Below are 18,650 nucleotides of genomic sequence, written 5' to 3' on the forward strand. Positions count from 1 at the left end.
GGTGGACACAATCTAGAAGGACCAAAGTCACAGATAAGTCTGCTCCAGAAGACACTAATCTGTCGGCCAGAGGTTGGGATATTAAGGGTGGAGCTGACAAGAGCTAATGCTGACCCTTATTGACATGCATGGCCTGCCTTCCCAGAAACTATCCAGGGGCTGGCATTGTGATGCTTTATTGTTAGTATCCCAGGCCAGAGAACACTGACTGTGGTCACAGAGACAATATCCCAGAAGGCACTGTTGTAGGCTCTGGCTCAGCACTGGGCTCAGTGACTCCTTGTGCCAGGGCTTCCCACCTCTGCATTCCTCCATGCCCTTCTAATGGCTGGCAGAACCCAACTCCACACACCAGCTCTTCTGTGAAGATATTTGATGGGTCTCTCTGATAACCTCGTTGTCTAGTCCTCTCATGGTCATCGCAGGACACTATTGGGTTTCTCTCATGACTTCATTCACATTTCAGAGTGGGAAGCAGGGGAATTTGAAACAAATACAGACTGGGGAGACAGACAGTGGCATGATGTTTGGGCATGTTACCAAATGTCTCTGAGCCTCAGTTTCCACTTTTATATAACAGGGATAATCTCTTCCATGCATAATTAAATGAAGAGACACAGATAGACTTTGGCATTGAGTCCTTTATGCAAAGCATCAATGATACCATCCACTTCAATACATTTATTTTCCCTTGTCTGCTGACTCATTTGGCTGGAAAATGAGCCCATGTGCTAATTTCAACAGAGGCTCAGGAAGAGAGGGGAGAGAGATGTCGAGCCATTTCAGAATTTGAAACGAACTTCCTTCCTTCCATCCTTCTTCCCTTCCCTCCTTCATTTCATCCTTCCTCTTTTGAATGCACAGGTGGAGGACAGAGGTCAACTTCCTGTCTGTCTTCACTTTAGTCTTTGAGACACAATCTTTTGCTGAGCCTACTGTTCATTGTTTCAGCTAGGCTGGGGACAGCAAGCCCCAGAGACCTGCCTGTCACTCCCCTCCAACTCAGTGCTGGTGTTACAGTCATGCACTGCTACACCCAACTTTCACAGGGAAAGTTGAGTAGCTGAACTCAGGTTCTTATGCTTCAGTATCAAGCACTTTACCCTGCTGAGCCAACTCGCCGGCCCATACTTTAATGTCTAGGAGCCCATAATAATTTTCTGATGTATCCTTGTAAGCAGGTCATGTGTGAGGGACACTGTTTTCTGCTGTTCCTCTGATGGCAGTCACAATAGCTTCTTGGGAGTGATGTCTTCTGTTCTCTATGTTGCTTTTGAGTTACTGAGACAGGGTTTTCCTATGAATCCCGGGCTGATTTTGAATTTACAGTGGAGCTCAGGCTGGCCTCAAACCCCAGCAACCTTTCCATCTCAGTCTTCTGAGTGTGGGGCTTAAAGTCATGAGCCACCAGGCCCAGTCAAACCTTTATTTTCTTTTAATAAAAAAAAAAAACAAAAACCTACCACCAATAAGAATTCCCCGTCACACCGATTTCATTCTACTAGCCACAGCTGTTGCACATGGAACTACCTTCCTTACTAAAGGTGAAAGGCTACTGTCTGTGACCCCGTAACTTCCTAAATTCCCAATGAATGTAGAAACAGAGAGTGACACTGATGAATGGGAAAACTGGGATGAGTCAAGCAGTAACCACAGAGATGAGGTTTCTGAGACAGGAGCCCAAAGTTCTTTCTGGCTTAGAATCTGTTGTTACTGGGCAAGCTTGAGTCAGAGTTAGCCATCTGACAGCTTGTGGACATGGTTGCTGCCAAATGACCTGCTTCTGCTGGGGCATGTGGGTGGGGAGGGGTGGAAGGTCTTGGGATGGAGTGTGAAAAAAGGTGCATGTTCAGCCTCTCCCCCCCCCCAACTTCAAAAGCACCAGATGGAGAGAACAGAGCAAGGCGGGAGAACAAGCCAGAAGCCCCTGGTTGGATGTATTTTTACTTCAGGTGTGACGTTGAAAGCATGCAGGATTATTTTTAGCCCTGCCCAGTGGGCGGTATGTTCGCCTGGGTTGCCTTGGAGAGGACTTCTTCTTGTTACTAAATTGGAGCTGCATCTGTTAGGGTTCCTGGGCTGCAACCCAGCTCTTTTCCCCCAGGTGGGTGGATGGTGAGTGTGGGACTCAGGCAGGCCATATCCTTCTATCTACATGCACACACACACACACACACACACACACACAAAGAGAGAGAGAGAGAGAGAGACAGAGAGACAGAGAGACAGAGCCTGGCACATAAAAAACAAAATCAATATGAAATCTCAACAATGTGGATATTAACTCTAGTCTACAAGAGAAAAAAAAAGTCTAACTTAGGACTTCTGCCCAGCCCCTTCGTGAAAAGCAGAGGCAATGGGCACCGAAAAGAATTGGCTTTTCCTGAAATTAGGCAGCTAATGAGAGGCAGTCAGATCTTCCATCCCGGTCACCAAAACTCCAGCCAGCTCACAAACAGGTCATATTATAGCAGGAGACTGGGTTATAGGAGGGAAATGGAGCTCTATCCATGTTACCTTGGACTCTGGCAGGGACTGAACACACACCTACACATATTTGGTGGCATGTGTTGAGTTCTAAAGAGCTCTTACAATACACTTACTTCAATCCACCCCTGTGCCCTTTACACACCATTCCACTGCTTACACATTCCTTCCACCATGTGGGGGTCTGAGGATTGAGCACCAGTATCAAGCTTGGCAGTAAGCACCTACCCATTGAGCCATCTCACTGGTCCCCGTGTGCTAAGCCAATTTTGAATCACTTCATTCCTTTCTTTCTTTATCCCACCATCCTTGGACGTTATGTATCTTGGGTTCAGAAACCAAGGGGTCCTGTGTATCCTTAAGCATAGAGACTTCTTCCAAGACAAGTTTTATCAGGTAGGTTTCCAGAAATGCATCCTCTGCTAGCAACACCTCTCTGTATGGGGACAAGGCTTCAGCATTTACAGAACCTGTTTTTCTCACTGGATGTCTACTCTATGGAGTGGAGTGGCCTTTCAGAAGAGGTTCCGTAGACCAAAGCCTTGCTCTGTGTTCTTGGTGGGGGTGTTGGCATGGTCTGTGGACAATTCAGCTCTGTCTACATGAAGACTGTGAGTGGCCGAGGCACGGAACTTACCATCTCTGGGCATACTGCTCCAGAACATGTCAGCAGCAGCCTGCTGGCCTGCCAGTAACCTAGACAGAAGCTGAGCTTGAGCTGAGGGCCTTCAAAAGCCAGTGGGAAGGGGATAGAACGGGCTTTCCTTAGAATGAGAGACACTAAAGCATGGTGTCACTTCCAAGATAATGTCTCCAAAAGACTGGAACCCCTGATGACAGCCACCAGCTGAGATTTTCCTTCCCATGCCAGCAAATCCAGCTGCTTCAGAGAACAGGGAATGCTCACAAAGTTTCTATCCCATAAAGCCTAGCCAAGGACACACCCTGGAACATCTGTCCCTTGTACCTAGTACTTCAGAGGCCTTGGCCTGGAGCTCTGGTCCTGCTTTCTTCCTTGGAATGGCTCCATTTCTCTCATGCCATTCTCAGGCTACCTTATCCAACACATTCCATATATGACCAAGTATACTGTCAGTGAGGACAGAAAGTTAACCCCTGGGGTCACGCAGCCGTAGCCAGGACACTCTTTGGTCACAGGGTGGACACATTCCCTCAGCGACGCATCATTAGGGAGTGGCAGTTCCCAGGGTCCTGGCCTGGAAGCTGCTGAAGAGGACAGTCACAACAGGATCCCTGCCCCTTGTCCAGGACACTGACTTCCCAGCAGCCCTGGAAAGGCAGCTTCAGTGCCATTCTCTTGGGATTTGCACCCCTTGGGAAAAGCAGGGTAACTCTCCCACACAGGGTAGATGTCTAAGCCAGATACTGGGTGCATTTTGGAGCCCTTCTATGGCGCTGAGCTTATACTTCAGCTACTTTCTATGTCCATTCTTGTCCCTCCTTGCATGTTCCTACTTTGTAATGCCTTCAGGACTCAGTACAATGCTTTACACCACACAGCACACTAAATAAATGCTTAATCGAATAGCATTGTGAAAATCACTTGATAAGGAGCACCCTGTGATCATTATAGCTCCTGCCCTTTACCTCCTAGCCCTGCGGACCCTGCTTGCTTTAATTTCCCAAAATGTTCAACTGAGCTGACACCTACAGAGAACACTTACCCTCTGTGAGGTGTGCATATGTGGCCTGTGTGCACGTATGTGGGGAGTACACTTGCCCATGTGCAAGTCAGCCAGAGGTAGCTGTCAGGTGTCTTCTGCTTTCGCCCCCCCCCCACCTTACTTTTTGAGACAGGGTCTCTCATTGACCTTGGAGCTTAAACTGGCTGGCCAGTGAGTGTCCAGGATCCACTTGCCCAAGCACCCCATCACTGTGGTTACAAATGAACACCACCTTGCCCTCTTCTCTCTCTCTCTCCCCCTCCCTCTCTTCCTCCCTCCCTCCCTCCTTCCTTCCCTTTGTTCCTTCCTTCCTTTCTCTCTGATCCAAACTCAGGTCTCCATGCTTGGGCAGCAAGCTCTTTATTCTTGAGCCTCTCCCCAGCACCTGCCCCCACCCAGCTTCTTTACTAAGCCTTGGCCTGTGCCAATCTAATCCTCGTGGCAGCCCTGATGACAAGATAGTATTACTTTCACTCCCATTTACAGATGAGGAAGCTGGGACATAAAAGACTTAGTGCCCAGTTGTGGATCCAGAGTGTGAAGCAGGCAACAGCCGAGGCTGTGCTCCTCACCCTGAGGCCACCATCACCAAATGCTTCAGACTGAGTAGGCCAAAGCCACATGAGTGGGGCCTGTGCTTATGGCCCTCAGGCCACTGAACACACACTGCTCTCTGAACTGGGCATGACCTAAAGCTATGTAACTTTACCCTGGTTATTAGTGTTTTCTTTTCTCCAGTTGAGAAAATGGGGACTCTGAGAGATTAACTCACTCAAGGTGACAAAGTTAGTTATCACCACATCTATTTCTAGAACATTATTCTATTTCCCCTGCCTAGCACGGGTTGCTAGGCTGAATTTGCACCTCCTGCTAAAGGGACTGTCAGGATCAAGGCTCAGGATTCGGTGACCTTTAGGATGGTCTCATGGGAGTGAGCTGCGTGCTGCTCACTGCCCTGTTTCCTCCCTTCCCCCGGCAGGTGTGGATTTGAGAGGAACCCAGTCTGGGTGCAGCAGGAATGAGCATGATACACACAGAGCTTTAGGAATGCACCTTGCTGTACTGAGTGGCAGCTGGACTTGGCTCCAGATCTCAGGGCTAGTGCACACCTGGGTGGAGGCTCCCAGCTAATTGGCTCGAGGGATCTGGGACTGATTGGAAGATTCGCATATGCAGTATGCAGAAACCTAGAGTCTAAGACCGGAAAAGAAAGAGGAGATGAAAAGAGGGGTTTGCAGGTTCTGGAGCTGCTGGAGCCTCCATGAAGGAGTTTGCTCTCTGGTATGCCGGCAGAGGCTCTTGGACAAGTGTGGGAACTGAGAGTGCACAAGCAGACAGAAAAGCACCATGTGGGACCCCAAAGGAGAAAACTCTGTGCCTTGGGGTTCCATCGGAGCACCCTGCTGCTTATACACTCATACAGCACTTAATCCACCAGTGGCACGTTTTGAAGCATTAAATTGTTAAAGATAGAACATTTCAAATTGAGATTCCACTGTGAGACCTGAGAGGACAGAAACAAGTTAGGATCAAGGCCATTGAAGGCCACTCCACAGAATCTGCACGTAGGATTGATTATCTCCCTCCCCCCATTTGTAAATAGGGACTGTGTCTCTGTGACCTGGCTCCTTGTATGGGGATTGTATTCATGCTGGCAAGACTGAGTCCTGTGTATCTCTTTCCAACTCTTTAGTAGCCATTTTGAGTGGGTCATGGAAGGAGCATTTACACCACAGAAATTGGCAAATGCTACAAATCATGCTCCTCGATCCCCCTGCCTGCAGCCAATTGCCAGCACATCAACCCGGGGCCTTGGATTATGGGGTACTGTCTAGCCTACTTAATTAGTCCCCTTAACAAGCATTTTAGCACCCTCTCTGCCTACACTGCTTGTGTAAGATGCTGGGGCAGAGTAATAAGCAAGATAGACAGGAACCCAACTTTATCCTCATGGAGTTAACAGTCTAGCAAGAGGACACAGAAATGTTAATCCAACTATTTTAATTGTAATAGCACAAAGGAATAGGTGGCAGAGAAGAGGAGTCGCCCTCCCTGATCCTGCAGCTAGCTGACCCTGTATTGCTTTTTCATGGAGAAGCAAAGCGCAATTGCTTTACTATTTTCTTGCTACTTGGGCCTCCAGCCCACATTTCTTTACCAAAGGTAACTTTGGCACTGCCGGTGGGTCACAGCTCTCCGAGAGGTTCTTGCAGCCATAGGAGACAGCCTATACCTTAGTTGAGCATGCTCAGCAAAGTCGTCCTCCTCCCCCCACTCGCACCTGGCCAGCCCAGCTCCCTGCCACTCTTCTGCTCCCCAGGACATCACGGTTTCCATGGGAACCCACACACTTCAAAGGGGAAAGAAGGAGACTGGAGGAGAGGCGGGGGAGTGAAAGCTGGATTAACCTCACCCTCTTGGCCCCATCTCTGCTCTGCCTCCTAATCCCCTGTCTCAAACTGCAGCTGACACCTGACCACCGTTCAGCAGCATGGCAGGTGGGGTGCTGCAATCCGAGTTGCACTTGAAACTTCTCGGGAAGGAAACATTGGAGTTGAGGTAGGAGCTGTGAAAACTGAGAACCATCCAAACCTAAAGGCTCCTTCTCCACAGGCCTCCCCTCTTCCCATTCCCTCTCATCATTGCTCCTGGGCCACAAACACAATTACCCGGGATGTGCATCCAATCATGGGATCTGCTTGGATTAGACTGAAATCATTAATCTGAGCTGGAGCTCCTGGTTGCCTTGCTGATTAGCCCAGATGATGCTCTGGTATGATCCAATTAAAGACAAGTTCTGCTCGCCCCCTCCCCCAGCTTCCAGATCAGAAGGGAACCAATACATTTCATTAACACATCCTTATACACAAATAAAACCTTACGGGCATTGGCAGGCTCCTACCCCTTTGTCATCCTGCCCCTCTGCCTTCCAGTAGGGGCTGTAGGGGGCATAGCTTCCCCACCTTCCTCCATCTATAGACCTGGAAGGGGCCACAGGGAAGACTTCCAAAAAAAAGTAGTGCAGGGCACTGATCTGAATGGAAAGGGTCTTGTTATATTTATTGACATAAAATGTGGACTCCCTGATGTGCTTTGGAACAACCAAACTGCCCGGGGCAGACAAATCTAATTAAAATTACCAACCCTACAGGAGGCTGGGCATCAAGCAATGGCTGCAGACAGGGCTGCGGGCACTAGTGGGAGAGGCATGAATGTAAGCGACAACTCTGAAGGTAGGTGACTGGAGAGCTGAGGAGCTGGGCGATGGTATAGGTGTTAGCTTCAAACTGTCTATCCGTAGGAACCTGTCAGCCATGTTTGCCTAGGAATGCCTTTACTGAGTCAGATGGCCACAGCCTGCCTTAGGCAAACGCTAAGGACTTTTGTTGGGTTAGCCCCAGAGAAGAAAAAGAACAGACGAAGAAGTGTCAATTGAAGGGAGATCTGGGCCCTACTTCAAGTGACATGGTGGACAGGTCTGGAGGAGCAGTGGGTCACCTCCCCTGCAGCTTGGCTTGGGTGCAGCATAAGCCTGGAATCATGAGAGGGACTTGGAGCCCAAGGATGTGATAGTCTTGTGAAGTACAACTCTGCTTTATGCCAGGTGCTGCCTCATTAACTCTTATTAAATATGCTTCGTGAGTCTATCATGAACCTAAAGCTCAGTGAGAGGTAGGAACAAGCCTGGGTTTCCAGGAACTTTCTATGCCTAGAAGAGATCATGATTGGATGCACAACAGTCACGTGGCATAGGGCAACTATGAGAATGGAAGAGAGACCAGTGGAGGCCTTACGTTTGAACTAAGCATAGTCTTCTCAGAGATTCCCACCTTAGCCAGCCTGATGGTTTCTCCCAAAGAGTACCTTTTTTTTTTCCCAAAAAATTTATTATTTTATGTATATGAATGTTTTACCTGTACTACAACATCAGAAGAAGGCACTGAACCCCCTGGAACTGGAGTTACAGACTATTGTGAGCTGCCATGTGGGTGCTGAGAATCAATCTGAGTCTTCTGGAAAAGCAGCCAGTGCTTTTAAGCCCTGAGCCTTCTCTCCAGCCCTCAAAGATCCTCTTAATCAGAGGCATTCAATGATGCATGCTCACCACACACACACCATCCCTGGATCCGCAAACATGCCCAGGATTAGCCTATAGTGTGCATATGATCACCCAAGACCATGTGAATTTTAGGTGTTCAATCCTGAGGTTTGTGTGGGCCCTGAGATGTTGCCTCCCTCCCTCCCTCCCTCCCTCCCTCCCTTCCTTCCTTTTTTTCAAGACAGGGCCACATTTGGAGTAGCGATCTAAATAGAGCACTGTGAGTGTAAGCCTGAGCCATTAGGTCACTGGGTAGCTTTCAGGGGTCACTTACTTCCTCTTCCTTCTCAAGCTGCTTCTCACCAAAGCACACACCTACAAGAGTTATCCAGGCTCAGGGACAAGCAACCGTAAAAGGTCTCTTTTCACCCGCAACTGCTCTAGAACACAGCAAGTTCTGTTTAGCCTGAAAGAGCTAGCCTGTGTGTCTCCAACTGGTGGAGTTTCTTGCTCAGCCAATAAGACCAGTCACAAACATTGCCTCCCAAAGGAAATCTGCCCAGTTGCTCTGAGTACACAGTGGTGCCTTCTTATTTGCATATCTATTGGGTCCTGGGGTGACAAGCACTTGTATTTACCTTCCTACCTCGTCCGGTTTCCCAGGAGTCTAACAAAGTGCCTGCCTGCAATATTAATATAATGATTCGATAGAAGAATGTGAGGGAGGGAGGTGGGGGAGGGAGGTGAGAGAGGGAGGGGAGGGAGGGAAAGAGGGAGGGAGGAAGGCCAGTTTGTCCTCCCTGATAGTTACCAATGCCAGTTACTCCAGTTAACTGTGAACAGATCCCAGAATTCTCTGGGCAGAGTTCTGCATCCACAGGCAGTGGACCTGACTTGCACATTGCACAAGGCAGGGACCAGGTACTGTTTTATTTTTCTTCAGGACCTAGGTGTTAGCATTAGAGGCAATCAGTTTATCCGAGTAACTAAAAATAATGCTGCTGATAATGATAATAACATCTCTAATTACCACCATTACCATAAAGGCATTGTCTTTGGGGTGTGAGGGAAGGAATCAATCTTCCTATTCATTTGTCTTCCTGTTTGCCTGTCTTGGGTACGTCATTCCCAGAGTTACTGGCATTAGCTGAGATGTATACCCTGCCAGGGGACATTGCACTTGCTGGTGCATGGGAACATGCGAAATTGCAGAGGTAGATGTGAACCAGAGGCCAGCCTCCACACCAAGTGCAGACTTGGGCATCTTTTCTTTGTATCCTGGGATCCTCCTGAACAAATGACAATAAAAATCTCATTCAGACCTGTTTTTAGATAACTACACCTTCTTTCCCAACCACACATACTAGAGCTAGAGTTCATTAAGGCAGATGGGTTATCCTGAGTTCACCACCTTCTCAACAGGGTCTCATTTTGGGGAAGTACTGGTACCCACACAGTCACACACAATACCCACTGCAAGGCAGCATGGATCAGAGTGCAGCCCAAGGAACAGCGGCATCAAGTTTACCTGGAATGCTGACAAAGACAATTCATAACCCTCTTCCTGTTGACTGACCAACTGATTTCGACCTGTCTGAGCCTGCAGCCCAGGACTGTATGTTTTAATAAGCTCTCCCTGTTTGCACACACACAACTTATTCACTACCAAGCTGTAGATGGTGCAGCCAGATGACTATTGGGCTTTTTTAAGTGAAGGCAATGAGAAACATGGCAAAGCGAGGATTTGGTTCGCTGAACTGAGAGTTTCTGGTGTTCATTAGGGCCCATCTTCCCACTTGAGATGGGAAGGGAGTCTTCATGGCTGATACTTTCCAGCTTTTCATATCCCTCACAGATACTTCTGCAAGCAAAAATAAACCCACAGTGGCCAGCTGCAGGTAAGTGGATTCTGAATTGAAGGATGCTTGGGCAAGCCACTGCTGGCCATTGTTGTTAATGAGCCTACCCTCTGATCTGCATTCTCATAGCTCAGCTAAGACTGACTGGAGAGTCCCCTACCTGTACACAGCGCGCTTGTCAGCCTCCAGCTGGGCCTGGGGATCAATGGGGGCATTGGGCACAGGTGTGCTGGCAGCAGCTGAGGGTGCTGAGATGTGGACAGCCTGGGTCTTGGCAGGTGGCTGGGTAGTTGCTGTCATCTGCAGAGAGAAGAAAGGAGGCAGATTAGATGGAGTAGGAGGTATTCCTTGGTCTGTGCTGTACTTGGGAGAATGTAAGCAAGATAGCTGTATGGATGTAATGTGTGTGTATCCTTACGCAGGTGCTACAGAGGACAGTAAAGCAGTCTTCCCATTTTCTTGAAATAAGTATGTTCTAGAAAACAGATTAGTAACCAGGGGATGGATGCCCAACACACTTTGGAAACAGAGAAACTATTTCATTTTGCTGAGACAGGATCTCTTGTAGTCCAGGCTGGCTTAAAACTCGATCTGCTGCTGAGGTGCATTGTGAGTATGTAAGCTTCCTGTCTCTACTCCCAAACACTGGGATTACAGGTATCGCTACTGTGTCTTGACCTGAGAAACAGTTATAACTGCAGATGTTGTGATCTTTGCCCAGAAGTGAAAACAAACAGCCCCCAAATACAATGCAATAAACTATTTAAATTATGTTCACGAGTCTTTTGTGTATGAGTGTATGTATGCATGTGTACCATGTGCATGTCTGGTGCTCTTGATGTTCAAAATATGGCAGTGGGTTCTCTGAAACTGGAGTTAAAGATGGTTGTGAGCCACCACGTGGGTGCGGGAACTGAACTGAAGTCCTCTGCAAGAGTATCAAGTGCTATAACCACCGAGCCATCTCTCCAGCCCCTGTTTATGCATTTTCAAGATAGTAATGGTTTTGATTAGATAATTTTAAAAAGCAGGGGAAAAGAGGCTGAATTATTTTTCATTTGGACAGTTTTATTTATTCCTTTTAATGTAAGCCAAGAGGTAATTCTTCTAGTAGTTTTGATGGCTGAATGAATGGCTCTCCAAATTTGGCTCATATGAAGATGAGGTTTTTAATAGACAATGAACAGATGTCTGCTCTTGGTCATAGCAAGTGGCTTCCATGCCATAGGTTTGAAGGTGACAATTTTGTAACAATTCCTTTTAATATAACATATTGAATTTTCTGACTAAATTTCATTTAAAGAAATGGTCGAATAGCTCTAAAATTTTTGAAAATCATTATACTGTAATTTAATTTTTCTATATTTTTTCTCTTAGTTAAACAGACCCCTGGAATGGTGATGTGTCAACACATCTGTATTACTGTTCTTCATGCATCTCCCTGGACCACGATAGCGCTTATCACACTGTTTTCGGACAAAACATTCATCGTCTCTGGGGCTAATGCCTTATTCACCAACACTCAACTGACCATATTTAAATAAAAATGACTGAGGTTTGACAAAAACATTTGCCAATAAAAAGAGTCAATGAATAAATGAATGAATATTTGGAATCAGGCATTTCACAGCTTGGGAGTTCATAATAGGATCTATGTCCCTGCTTTATAGAAGAAAAAGAATTTTGTGATTAGAACACATTATTGCTAAGTGTATATCCCCAGGACATTGGCAGCTCTTGCTTTTTCCACTTATACTTCTGCTCAGGTGCCACCCTCTAAAGAAAAATCTAGCCTCTCTCACCCCACTGGCCCTTTGCTTTATTCTTCCTGTATGTTTCTCACTATGACCATAAGCTATATGTATATTGGATTATTTCCTCCCCATTCCTCTCTAAAACTCGAGGACTCATAACAGTTGTATTCTGTCACTAGAAGGTATTAAATATATGTTGAATCAATTGATTAATGAATGACAGAGGATAAGTGAGACACTGTAAAAAAAAATCTCCTTTACTATACTGTATCATTTTTGTTGAAAAACATCCCTGCCACTACAGAATACACGTGAAAACTCGTTGAAGAGGAGGCTTGGTAGAACACATAGTGCTTTGAAGCCAGCAGACAATTGCTTGTCCCTTTATTAGCCTGTGACTTCAGACAAATCCCGTAAGTTGCCTAAGCTCCTGCTTTCTCATCATTATGCATTTAGGATTGGTGGTCTTTAAAGAGGTGCTACATGAATGAAGAGCGAGGCCAATATTGTGCTAGACCTCACAACTCAGAAAGAGGACATACTCTGAAATGGTGGTCCTCTTCACAGTGATCTGGGCTGGATTCTCTCATCCCTCACCTCTAATGGACATGTTTGCAGATGCTTCTGGAATCCTTGCCACATACTAGGCACTGCACTACATCCTAGGCTCACAAAGAGCAGTACCTGGCAGCATAGACAATTTGGCAAGATCATTAATCTGGCAGATGAGGAAAATCCAGTGTAATCCACCTGACCAATGCATCTCCCACTGTGTGTGGCCTGGTGGGCAACTGTACTGACTGAATTATATCTCACAGATGATAATTAAAGGATGGATGTCAGCATTTGGGAGGTCTTTGAGCAAAGGCCACATGCTTCTTTCTTTGGTCATCTTTTTTTTTTTCTTGGTGATATAAAAGCTGTCTGAGGAAATGTTCAACAAATTTGTGGATGATGAGAAACTTGGACCCAACAGGTCTTTACAGATTTGGACAGTAGGGCAAACCTAATAAGATTATTTTTCCATCTAATAAGTTAAAATTGAACATTTCTAAAAATAAAATACAATCAATAATGTAAGTGCAGAACAGGGGATACAGGGGCTGGTATCAATGCATTAGCTGATGGTTAGCTCGATATATCCAAGGTGTAATGTGTCTGTGAGCAACAAATAAACAAATCCCAACATGAAGTAATGCTATCTGAGGATGAAAGCCCAGCACACACAGAGTGAGGAGGTTAGGATCCTATTACCCCTCGGATTACACAAGTACATGAAGATATATCCAGAGGACAGCTGTCCAGCATAGAGAAGGGATTCTGTAGTCTGATGCTTGAAAACTGTCCGAAGGAACCTAGAATGTGTAAGCATGGTTTGGTAAGCAAGGGAACAGGGAGACATGAGATCCCCCGTCAAATATCTGAATGAAGGGATTATAATGAAACATGAGAGCTGTAGAAGGTACTCTAGTCATAAAGCAAGCACAACTACACCAACACAGCTCACCCGAGGGTAAAATGCCAATGCACTGGTACTCTGCTATGCCCACTAAGTAAATTGTCTGGTGTCCTTGAAGGAATACACAGAGGCCTCTACTAAGATGAGTCTCTGGAGCAGGTGAGGGAGGTACTCCTCTGCCTGCCTGGGGGAAGGTAGTGGAAGGCCCTGATGGGATAAAGATGAATGCTCAGAATAAAAATTAAATCAAAATCAGTCATTTGCAGATCTCCCCAGAGACCCTGAGAGGCTGTTAGAGGGTGGGAGAGACCAGAGCTGGTTTGAGAAGGAGGATGACTCAAATTTATGTGGCTCAGGGGGGGGGGGCAATTCAGCAAAATCAGCATTTCTTTTGGCTTTGGAGGATGAATGTTTATTTCCAAACAGGTTTCCTTTGCTAGCCATTTCCAAAGACCTGGGATTCAAATGGGACCAGCTACTATTCACAAGGTCAGAGACCCTACAGGGATATGGGGGTAATTTGAAATCTGCTTTAGGTAGAGGCAGCAAAATCTAAAGAGTGGGAGCAGGGGGAGAGGCTGGGTGAACAGAGCAGGGCATGGCTGTTAAACGGCCTCATGGAACTGCCTGTGAAAAATGATGGTTGAAATTTTTGGGAATTTTGCAAGCTGGTTGACGTCTGGGTGCCTTGAAATTGGCCACGGTGGGAGCACTTACAGCAAGGAAATTGGTGAATGGTGCAGATCAGGGCTGAACCCTCCTTTCCAACCCTTGCCCCAAGAGCCAATTGTTAGATATTAACCAGCACACCACTAATTCCAGGGTACTTCCCAAGTGACTTCCTTCCATTCTCCTTGTTCTGACTAACTTGGGAGGAAACTAGCCTTGCATTCATTCACTGCTGGCCTCAAACAGCCACTCCAGACCCTGGCATTTCCTTTAAGGAAATCCTAGCTGTGTGGCTCACAGTGGGGGTGGCACTAATGCAAGCATGCAGTCAGCACTGTCCCTTTAAAAGTAGAGGAAGCTAGGGCACAGAGGATGGCAGACTTAAGCAAAGCCCTGACTGCAGACTAGGGGATCAGAAAAGACCCAAGCAAGTGAAGCAGCCTGACCCAGGCCTAGGGTTGATGAGTCTACCAGTTCTAAGCCGCATGTTTTGACACAAATCTCCTGACATTATTGTGTTTCCTACTGCAGGAGAAATACCTCCTCACGGACTGTGAGGAGTAATTAAGAGAACAAGATCATGTCAAGTGGACAGGGCAAGACAGTGTTGGCCCTGGGGAAGCCCATCTATGTCATTCTTGCCTCTTCTCTTACCTGTGGGTCCTTCTTGGAGTAAAGATCCCAGGGCCAGCATCTGCCTGCTTCTCTTTTCTTGGATGTGATAATCACCAAGCTTCCCTATGTCCTCAAGATGGAACCAGCCCAGCCCAAATCCAAGAGCACAATGACCCCTGACCTAATTATTCTCCTTCTCCTTCACCTCCTTCCTTTTGGTATGTATATGGATGTTTTGCCTACATGTATGTTTGTATACCGCACTGTATGCGTGGTGTCCACAGATACCAGAAGAGGGTGCCAGATCTCCTGCAACTGCAGTTACAGACAGTTGTAAGCTGCCATGTAGGTTCTGGGAATCGAACCTAGATCTCCTGGAGGAGCAAAGAAAGCTCTTAGCTTCTGAATCATCTCTTCAACTCCCTTGTCCCAGTTCTTAAGTGGCATTTCCTTTCTCACTCCTATAAATGGGAAGAGTTGAGGCTGATGAATACAGGAATACAATTATCTAGGGGACCTAAGAGATCCAACCATTCTGACAGTCTTGTCTTTATTCCAGGATGAGTAGAAGAAGTTTTGGATGGATGTAAGAGAAGCCAGAGAGGGCCGCCTGCTCTCACTAGTACTTGTATGGCACCTTTCATTAAGCACCTCCCTTCTCCAGTTATAGGAGAACACTCGCCCATCAGAGTCTACCAGAATAATAAAAGTTTGTAGCAGGCTTTTGTGCTGATTAGCAATCCTGTGCAGTTCCTCCATCTATTTCATAGACAAGGAAATAGACATTCATGCAGCTAAAGAAACTTGGAGACCCTTGTTGCCTGTGTCTGCAACCAATAGACCTCTCACACAGAATTTCAAGTCAATTTCCCCAACAATGATTGTGCTAAAAACACTTCTAGCAGGTAGAATCTAAGTAGAGAACTGTGGAGGGCTTATTAGCCCAAAGTGGCCTGCTGCTGTGTTGATTTTTCTCTTAGAGGCCATAGAAGAATGGATTCTCTGGAGACCCTGAGCTAGAGGAAAAAGCTGATGGCTAGGGGCTTTAACCTTGAGCTCCAAATTGCAGTCAACTGCCAGAATCCACTGGGAATTCTGCTCTGATACAGAGGTGGAAGGCCATAGCCTTGAGTAGAGAACCTAGCATGTCCGAAAGGCACTGTGTGTTGGGGAGAGCAGAGCTGTGAGCATCACATGAAAGTAGTTTTGAATCTCACCCTTGATGCTGACTGCTGGGTAACTTTGCATATGTAACTTTCCCTTCTGATGCTTTATCTAAGGAACAACGGTGATATTTCCTAATTGCAGCCCTGCTGAGAGGGCAGCTGTCCCTTTGTGGGACACCTAGCAGTGGGCAGGACACCTGCTCTGTGCTTGCATGGTCTGGTAGCATGGTTCCAAATATCTGCCAACTCATCTCGCTCTCCTGTCAGACTGGACGACAGCCGAGGGCAGTGGCTAGATCTTACATGTTTACTGTGGTAGCCTCATTGTCCAACACAACGGCCATGCAAACTCTATGGAATGTGAGAGTGACTGGTGTGGAGCAGCTAGGACTTCCCATCATGCACCACTACCTTTCTAGCTGACCCCAAATGCCTCAGGTCATAACAGGGAAGCCCACAGCTTGACCACACACTGGCTGGAGTAGTGGCACCTTGCCTTGATATGGAGCTAATGGATCTGGGCAGGGTGTGCTGAGATGACATCTCCTTTATAGCTGGCTCTGTCTGCCTGTGAGACTTGGGCAAATTCTTCAGCCTTTCTGATTCCTGTCTATAAGATGGGAATACTTCTTTATACCTACAGTTAGGGACTGCTAGAATGAAATGAGATAACGCACGGCAAGGCAGCTGGAACTTAATAAGCCACAGCATGGCAGTTGCTGTTAATATGAGCTTTGTATCTCAAGTCCTGCACCCCACTAGCTGGCTGCCTCTCTTCTCCTCTGTGGGTCTGCCCTGGGGTCCTGTGACATGGGTGTGTTCAAGGAGCCCACTCTGTAATACTCCCAGGGAAGTGGGGCCACAGGATGACAGAAACATACACTACCAGTCATCAGCTGCCCCTTGTGCAGGTGACTCAGTTCCGTGGAGTCCCAGTTGCCCTCTTGGTTGAACAGAGTGAGTACGATCTCTCCCCGGGTCTGCCAGGAGGCTATACAGGAGGATGGCAAAGAATGGATGCTCTGCCAACTGCTTCACAGCACTTTCTGGGATTACTTACAATGCTAGAGAAAGCCCACAGCCTTGTGCATGCTAAGCAAGTGAGCTATAGCCTTGGGCCACTAAGCACTGTTGATGCCCCACTTTCTGAGTTTCCTCACCACATACAGTATTGTTCTTGTGAGTTGTATATCTTTTTTTGGCTCCTTGCTACAAACTTTGATCGACCCATATCTGTACCTTCTCAGCAAGACACTTCTAAGATACAATCCACCGCCCCCCCAAGCCCTAGACCTGGCAGGGGAATGTTGGGATGAGCCCGACAGATTCTGAATGGGTCTAGCCCAGTAAGGGCTGCAAAGGCTCCAGACAGCAACTGGTGCTCCTTCTAATGCAGGAAAAAAAAAAAACTAGTGTGGGCTCATTTTCCTAGCACCCAGTAAACAGTCCAAAGACCTGCCTGGGAGAGAGGGTCAGAGCTTGAAGCCATTTGGTAAATAGCAGTTTTGGGAAGCAGCATCAGGCACAACTAGTGTTGGAGAGGAAAATAGTGGTCTCAGAATGCTCTAAGCCGGGGTCAGTTCATTGAATCCCAGCAAGGGGACCAACACTCTTCTCTACACTCTTGCCCCTCACACCCCAGTGCTCTGGGCTGCCTGAACATGTCTGATGATTCCCATGGCTGCTTCTGTAGAAAGGACTCACTGCTTCTCGGGAGTCCTGATTCTCCCAAGAACCCATTCATTTCTACACTCTGCAGAGCCAGGTAGCCTTGACCTCTGCCTCCTCTGTGTCTGTATCCAGTCTCAAAATCTGTGCACTTTGGGGCCACCTGTGTGGGTGAATGGGGTTCCTGGCTCTAATGTGTTGTCAAGTGACTGAATAGAGGACAGAATGAGTGAGTGCTAGTTAAAAGGCTCCCGACAAACAAGATGCTCCAGAGAGCTCCTCAAAAGGTCTGCTGTCACACTAGGGAGGGGAGGCAGTGATGCACTGGGCAGTGAGGGGTCTCTGAGACAAAAGGCCTGAGTCCCCTCCGCCAGGATCCCTGGGTCAGCTAGCCAGACGAGTCCACAGATGAGTTAGGGTGCTACGCAATAAGCGGAGGGGGTGTCCTTGACTAATTAATTCATTACACACAGCTTTACAGGCAGTGGTTTACAAAAGCAAGTGTCATCAGTTTCTGTCTCCCAGTAACTGCATACCTTGGGTACCACTGACTGGAAGTTGTAACAGAGGCCAGGAAAGGGATAGAAACCCTGTCTCACACTTCTCAGCTTTGCACAGTTTTGGGGGATGTGACCACTCCCCTCCATTCCATTCATTTCCAGAGGGTCCCTTACTTCTGTCACAGTCCTAAACCAGCCAGTGGTTTCCAATAGGCCCTTTAGGAAGCCTAACAGAGTCTGATTGTGTGCATGTGTCTATCCGTGTGTGTGTGTGTGTGTGTGTGTGTGTGCGTGAGCGCGCGCGCGCGTGTGTGTGTGTGTGTGTGTGTGTGTGTGTGTGTGTGTGTGTTAGCTGGAAAAACATATCTGATATGTCTATTGTGTTCCTAATAAAAAAGTAATTAAAGTTCAATCCCATCTGGGCCATGGAGATGTGCAGAAGGTGCAGTGAGGGATCAACTCAGAGCATGGCTGAGCAGACGCTGAGAAACCCCATCCCAGGTTCACACTACAGTGTTCACAGGCTACAAGGCAAGAAGGGCAGAAGTTCCACTTTACCCCTGCAGAAACTAAGCCCCACCAGGGCAGGCATTCTACTCCTCTGATACATAGAACACAGTTGGCAAGGCCCGCAGGAAACACTCAACATTTGTTAAAAAGATGAGCGAATGGAAGAGATCAATACTGAAATTACTCGCCTGACTTTGTGTGATACACAGCAGCAGGGCAAGAGGCACACCCAATATTGC

General features: G+C 47.2%; 1 protein-coding gene across 2 annotated transcripts in view; it reads right to left on the reverse strand.

Moving 5' to 3' along the window:
• Positions 1-18,650, reverse strand: part of Pknox2 (PBX/knotted 1 homeobox 2) — a 260,987-nt gene that overhangs the window by 50,683 nt on the left and 191,654 nt on the right. For both annotated transcript variants that reach the window (XM_051197087.1, XM_051197086.1), the window contains one exon: positions 10,231-10,370. In XM_051197087.1, coding sequence (XP_051053044.1) covers positions 10,231-10,370 — 140 coding nt within the window. The remainder of the gene's footprint in view (positions 1-10,230; positions 10,371-18,650) is intronic.

The sequence above is a fragment of the Phodopus roborovskii genome, unplaced genomic scaffold (assembly GCF_943737965.1).
Source record: "Phodopus roborovskii unplaced genomic scaffold, PHOROB, whole genome shotgun sequence".
NCBI classification, from domain to species: domain Eukaryota; kingdom Metazoa; phylum Chordata; class Mammalia; order Rodentia; family Cricetidae; genus Phodopus; species Phodopus roborovskii.